This window comes from Arachis duranensis, chromosome 3 (assembly GCF_000817695.3).
Source record: "Arachis duranensis cultivar V14167 chromosome 3, aradu.V14167.gnm2.J7QH, whole genome shotgun sequence".
Taxonomy (NCBI): Eukaryota; Viridiplantae; Streptophyta; class Magnoliopsida; order Fabales; family Fabaceae; genus Arachis; species Arachis duranensis.
Window position 1 is genome coordinate 125,961,581 of NC_029774.3, and position 7,112 is coordinate 125,968,692.

Here is a 7,112-nt window from a genome sequence, read left to right on the forward strand (position 1 = left end):
TATATATATATCTAAATCAATTAGGAAAGTTGATGTTACATCAATCATGTAATAGTAGAACTTTGCTTTACATTTTTTTGTTAGTAGAACAAATTAGCCAGTAGAAAGAATATAGATCAGATGGAAGGTAGCTCAATGACTAGAGATAGGGGGAGATTAATTTAAAACAAAAAGAAAGGAAAAGAAACTATATGCAAAATTATCAAGAAAATATCAGACTTTAATGTTCTTCGTTGTTGATGTCTTTTACAGTAGGATATAAAGATGTTTTTTGATCCGTGTACATAAAGCTTATATGCTTAGCAGAACATAGTCTAGTTGCAACAAATCTGTAAGTTTTTTTGTAATGGTGCTGTTTTGAGGCACTTTTTGTTGAGCAGATCAACTCAACATGCTTCCATTGGTTTGATTTTGCAGATGGGTGTTAGTTCAGATTTTGGAAGTGTTTTCATGGAAATGCTGAACTGCAATGTGTGTACCAAAAATGCTTCACTCTATGTGTGGTCTGCATGTTTCTTTGAGTTGAAAGGGAGGCTCCATGATGCCCTCACAATCTATCACCTTGGTATTTCCAGGTCAGTGCTGTGTTAAGTCGAATCTTCAATACTTGCTTGTTTTGATATTTCAAGTTGGGGTGCCTTGACTGTAATTTTAGTTATTTGGGTCAATGTTCAATAGGAATGCAGAGCCAATTGAGTGGTTGAAGAAGGCACAGGCATTATGTCACCAGAGAATATCTGAAACTTGGAAGGCGTCTGAAAGGCAGAAGGTATGCCTATTCACAAAGAAGTTAGTCCTTTAGGCAAAATGAGACAAACTAGTAGGAAAGGAAAGATATAAAAATAGAGAAAACACCAACTTCCTTGTACTCTTTTATTGAATAGGCTTTGTGCTTTGTGATCGTTGGTAGGCAATTTATTGCTTCCCAATTAGCCAAAGGTTTGTTCAAGTAGTAGATGAATCAAACACTGCCTTTGCAAAAGCAAAACACATTATTTATTTATTTTATTTCCTCAAGATTGACATATTTCCTCAAGATTGACATATTTCCTCAATGTTGTGTCTCCTGAATTGAGATTTACTAACACTGACTGCGTTTACAGTTTAAGAATTCTTTTGTATATATTTCATTTTATTTTTTAATTTCAGATTGATTATAAGGGATCCACAGAGTTGGGAAACATTGGCATTAATCCATGGGATTCCTCCATTTTGGAAGACCTGATGAAGAAGATAAATCCTACAATTAAAAAATTTTATGTGAGATATTTATATGCTTTGTTATATACATGTTTGATTTACTGCAACTGACAAGGATTCAGGTGCTTTATGCTTGTATAAATGCATTTCAGGGGTATCACTTGAGCACTAAATCTTATACAGGGAAAGTGGCCTTATCTACTTTGAAGAATGCATCAAGGAACAAAGTTATAGAGATAGGTAATATTCATATCCTTACTCTTGTCTTCATCATTGGGACGTAATTGTCTGACTGCTCCTAGCTTTATGATCAATCTGAAGAATTCATTTATATATGAATTTAGTTGCTTTATCTTCTTGTATTTCTGACGGAACAGGAACAGTTGTATCATATATAAATTAATACCATAAATTTCATAGGAGATGCTAAAAAATTGTGAGTTCATGATATTTGCTAAAAATTGACCCTGCAACGAAATTTCCATTGAATCTGAGTTTATGATGTCTCCCCAGAGTTGTTAGCTTGTCTTCCAAAGACAATGTTGTTGCAGATAGTTTCTACAAAACTAGGTTTATCTATTGTTAGAAATAAAGAGTGTATATCTTTTTGGGGCTCAATAAAAACTCTTAGGAGTAGTTTTGGTTCTTTCTATTATTACATCATCATTTCCTTATTTGTCTAGGATAAGGGTTTTTCCTATTATCAACAGCAGTTAGTGTTCATCTCTTGTAAGACACCACAACATGATCATATCAGTGTATTTCATATAGTTTCATAGTCTTTATTCTTTTTCTTTACTGGCTTCATTCATTCTCTTGATGGTCCTTATCATGATATCCAAAGGCGGGAGGAAGTACCATATCAAAGGTTGCGCTGGACAAGGTGGTTTTGCTCAAGTATACAAGGCCTTTGTCAACAGTGATCCAAATGATGTTGTTGCGCTAAAGGTGCTGATGGTCTTTCAGAATCATTTCCTCTTAAAATGTGATATTTGTCTCATTTGATTGTACTTTGAACCTTAAATGTTAGATACAAAAGCCAGCTTTCCCTTGGGAATTTTACATGTATCGTCAGCTTGATATGCGGATCACTGGCAGAGAAGTATGTGATATTAATATCAATATCAAATTCAATATTTATACCATCAACCTGCCTTTTCTATAAACATCCACATATACTGAATTGTCTGATATCTAACTATATCAGAGGTCAAGCTATGGTTTGGCTCAGAGAATTCATCTGTATGCAGACTGTAGCATACTCATCTGTGACTATTTAGCTCATGGAACGCTACAGGTCAGTTATTTCTACTGATTTCCCTTATTATCTTGTTATGTTATATAGTGTTAATTCAAGATGAACATACTATGCAGGATGTCATAAACAGATATGCGGTCCAAGGGAAACCCATGGAAGAAGTTTTATGTATTTATTACACGATAGAAATGTTACACATGGTTGAAACTTTGCATGATGTTGGCTTGATTCATGGTGATTTCAAGCCTGATAATCTGCTTATTCGCTATGCTAGGTAAAATTAAGCTTCTCATTCGTTACCATTAGTTGGTTCGCTTGCACCTTATTACTTGCAGAATGTCATTGTAAAGCTGGTTTCTCATTCTTAATTAATGATTATGATGACATGACTAAGTACATCGTCTTGTTATTATATACTTCTATATCTAAGGAGGACTTTGGGTGTAGAATTGCCCTTTATCTCTGGCAAAGCATCAACTTATGTAGTATAAATAAAAACAACAATCAACTCTTTTCCTACTAAGTAGACGAGTTATACAAACAAAAAAATGACATTTTATTGGAATTATGTGTATATATAAATAATCTTAAACTATATTCTTTTTTTATGGCTTCAGCAGTAGTTTTGTTTTAGTTTACCTGAAAGAGTTCATGACTTTTACATACTTTTTTTTTTTAATGCATGGCCAAACCACCTGAGATGATGTTTTTCCATTCTAATTTTATATTGTCTAGTGTAACACTTTTCCAGTGCTATATTCTGTTTTATGGCAGCGTTGAAGTTATTGTTACTGCGATTTTCAGTCTCAAAAAACCACAAGTCCTACAAATATATAGTAAAATTAAAACTACCACTTAGATAAAACAACCTTGTTATGTTTACCACTGAAGATCCAGACCATGACGTTTTTACTTTTTAGATATTGATTGAGATAAAACTGACATGCAAATGCGAGCAAATACGAGCTGAGAGAGTTTCTTGTTGTTTAGTGTTTATATTATGCATGTTCCAAATAAGTACTTTGTAAATGCTTTGCTTTTGTAGACAGTGCTCATTCCTGGTTTTGCTACTTTGCAGGGATGACCTTACAGAAGAAGGGTTCTTGGACCGAAGTGGTCCTTGGTGTGATCAGGTCAGTTTTTCTCCAGATGATGATACAACTAAACCGTTTCTGGTTTTAGTACTTTCTGTTGTTGAAAGTTGTTCTATCCATAAGGTCTTTGCCTTGTAGACTGGGGAAGAGGGATTGTTCTGGATCTCTTTCCAGATGACATAGTATTTAAGGGTGATTGCGGAACTTCTGGATTTCGCTGCATTGAGATGCAAGAGGATAAGCCATGGAAATTTCAGGCAAACCACTCCTTAAAACTACACTACAAATGTAATTAACTTCATGATTTACTGTCTTTGAAGTTGTTCTTCTCCATCACTTACCAACAGGTAGACGCATACGGCCTTTGCGTTGTTGTCCATATGATGATGCATAATTGCTATATGGAGATTGCCAAAGAAGAATCATCTGATGGAGGCTACATGTATCTTCCCAAACAACGCTTTAAACGGTATATGTCCATTTACTTTTTGTTTATCTTTAGTCATGTGATTCACTGTAATGTTGGTGAAGTCAATTTGGTGTGTGTGTGTGTGTGTGTGTGTGTGTGTGTGTGTGTATGTGTGTGTGTGTGTGTGTGTGTGTGTGTGTGTGTGTGTGTGTGTGTATATTTGAAGGAATATAGAAACAAATGCAAAATGCAAGCAATCCCAGACAGGTTCGGAAGGTGAACATCGATTCATTTTTCTTCTGATTCTGATTTTGCATGCTAACAACTGCTCTTTAATGCACTTATCCACTTACATTTGCCTCTTTAATGCTAATATTTATTGTCCTTTGTAGTTTGAGTTGTCTGAATTTGACTTTTCAAGTACTCATGTAGATACATGGATGAACTGAGTGCTGTTAGCACTTAGCAGGTCTAATGTTGTATATGATAATTGTTTGTTGTAATTGGGTGTGAACTGTTTGTAATATCTAAATAGTTTTCCTTGTTTAGATAGTGGATTTTAGCTCTGAAGAGGAATAGAGAAAAAAAATAGATGAATATTATTTTTTGTTTTTTTGGTTTAGAAAATAGATGAATATTAAAATATATTAAGAGAGATAGGCTTCACGTAAAAGCCCAAATATACTTTTTTGTGTATGCAGCAACTCATTAACCAGCGGCAGACCTTTAAATAGAGTTTACTGTAGGCAACCAAAAAAAGAAAAAAATTTACATGAGCAAAATATTTTTTAAATTTAATACTTGAAACATTATTTAAATATGGAGGTAATGACCAAATCAGTATCCGAAAGATTCAAACGCTGACATTTTGGTACCTCACTATTGTTATTGACAAAATGGTCTTTAAAAGGTTTTAAAATTTGATAAGCTTACCCATGAGTGCACCGGAGTACATTTTCGGCAAGCACAGTACTGATGTGGCCACCGTGTTTTGGTGACTTGGCAAACCACCCCCAAAGTTCCCTCTCCAACGCACACTCCCTTCCCTTCCCTCTCCCTCCCTGTCGCAACCCCCATCCCCAACGCACACTTCTTCCTAATCGCAGTCCCCGCCGCATCACAAGCCCCTCCCCAATGTACACTTTCCCTTCCTCCCTCAACACCACCATTCACAGCAACAACAACTTTAACATCAACAGCAACAACAACCTCCACCACTCTCTCTTTCTCTTCACCACTCCCCCTTCCTCAATGCACACTTCTCTCTCCCTCCCTCAACACCACCATTTACAGCAACAACAATCTCAACATCAACAGAGTTGTCCCAAATCATGAATTGTCCCAAATTTTTAGGTTAAATTATCATTAAAAAAGATTAATCACAATAAAACTCAGAAAAAACAAACAAATTTATATACAATAATCAAAATAAAATAAAATAAAATAAAACTTAATACAGACACCACCAAAGCAAGAATAGAAGATGAACACCAGACACATAGGCGGCAGGACACGATAGAGACAAAATGGAACCCAGACAGAGGAGACATGACAATGATTGGGGGCTAGCAGCAAGCAGATACAAGCAGTGAAGGCGACACTGGTGAAGGCGTGCAGACAACGCAATGCTACGAAGGAGACACTGGCGGACGCAGAAGACCTGACGACGAGATGGCGGTAGTGCGGTGTCGATGACACTGGCTCTGTAAAACTGAGAAGGTTGACCTGTACTACTGTTTTGGGGGAGAGTGAGTTGAGAGTGTGAGACACTGTGTTGGGAAGGGGATTAGAATTCAAAGAGGCAAGTGAAGGGGATTAAGGTTCAGAAAGGAGAATTTTGGACTGAGGAGGGGGGAAGTGCGTGTAGGAGATGGAGAATTAGGGTTAGAGAGGGGGAGGGAAGGATTAGGGTTGGGGAGGGGGGAGAATGCATCAGGAAGGGGGAAGGAGAAGGAGAATAATTAGGGTCGGGGGTATTTGCCATGTCATCAAAATGCAGTGGCCATGTCAGCACTGTGTTTGTCGGAAATGTGCTTCGATGAACTCGTGGATACACTTGTCAAATTTTAAAATCTTTTAAGGATTATTTTGTCAATAACAATAGTAAAGTACCAAAATGTCAGCTTTTGAATTTTTCGCATACTGATTTGGTCATTACCTCTTTAAATATGTGAATTTGTAGATAATAGTATACAATTTTTTATGTTTTTAGTAGGTTACACATCAACAAAATACGTTAAATGCTTAAAGACATGTTACTTTATATTTTTAATTTATATCAGATACATATTTGTTAAATATACGAAAGTAAGATATCTCATCAAGTCATATCAAAACAGAAACAATTTTGGTTGTTTTTATTTTTTTTAATTGTATGTGAAATAATTGGTGAATTAGAATATGACGTGTCTAAGTAATTTTTTTATAGAATAAAGTATTGTTTTTGTTTTCAACATTTGAGGTAAATTCTAAAGTTATTCCTAACGTTTCAATCGTTATATTTAAGTCATTAACGTTTTAAAATTGACTCAATGTTGTCATACCGTTAAGGGATCCGTTAACAGGATTGACGGCAGAACAAAATTGAGACGATTTTGAAACATTATGGATTTAAATATGACGAAAACGTCGGGGACAAAAACGATACATAGAAATAAATTTTAATTTTATCCTTTAATAATATCAATTTTTTACTATACATAGTATTCAATTATTTTTTAATCACATCTAAGTAAATTACAGTTAATCACATTACTTTCATTCTAAATAAATTAATTTTTTTATAATTTTACACTTAAAGTAATGTAATTTTTTTATAAATAAATAACTTTTACACTTTCATTCTAATAATGTAATTTTATTTTCATTACTTAACCACATTGCTTATAATTTTTTTTATAATTTTACACTTTCATTCTAAATAAATTAATTATTTATAATTTTACTCTTAAAGTAATGTAATTTTTTATAAATAAATAAATTTTACACTTTTATTGTAAATAATGTAATTTTACTTTCATTACTTAATCACATTACTTATAATTTTTTTCATAATTTTACACTTTCATTCTAATCATATTATATTCAGTACCAGAGTTTCATTAAGACAATGGAGCCATGCACTCCAAAATTCAAATATTTTATAAAACTA

General features: G+C 34.2%; 1 protein-coding gene across 1 annotated transcript; it reads left to right on the top strand.

The window, feature by feature from the left end:
* The first annotated feature begins 417 nt into the window (after positions 1-417).
* On the top strand, positions 418-4,025 carry LOC107481104 (mitotic checkpoint serine/threonine-protein kinase BUB1). Its single transcript, XM_052258521.1, has 10 exons — positions 418-575; positions 679-769; positions 1,150-1,260; positions 1,353-1,440; positions 2,045-2,148; positions 2,231-2,302; positions 2,408-2,497; positions 2,575-2,732; positions 3,537-3,591; positions 3,691-4,025. The coding sequence occupies exons 1-10, from the start codon at positions 418-420 to the stop codon at positions 3,733-3,735; spliced, it is 972 nt and encodes a 323-aa protein (XP_052114481.1). The 3' UTR covers positions 3,736-4,025.
* The last annotated feature ends 3,087 nt before the right edge of the window (positions 4,026-7,112 follow it).

Coding starts and splice junctions, on each gene's coding strand:
- LOC107481104 (XM_052258521.1), top strand. CDS start 418: ATGGGTGTTAGTTCAGATTTTGGAAGTGTTTTCATGGAAATGCTGAAC. Junction 2,149..2,230: donor ATGATGTTGTTGCGCTAAAG/GTGCTGATGGTC, acceptor CTTAAATGTTAG/ATACAAAAGCCAGCTTTCCC. Junction 3,592..3,690: donor GTGGTCCTTGGTGTGATCAG/GTCAGTTTTTCT, acceptor TTTGCCTTGTAG/ACTGGGGAAGAGGGATTGTT.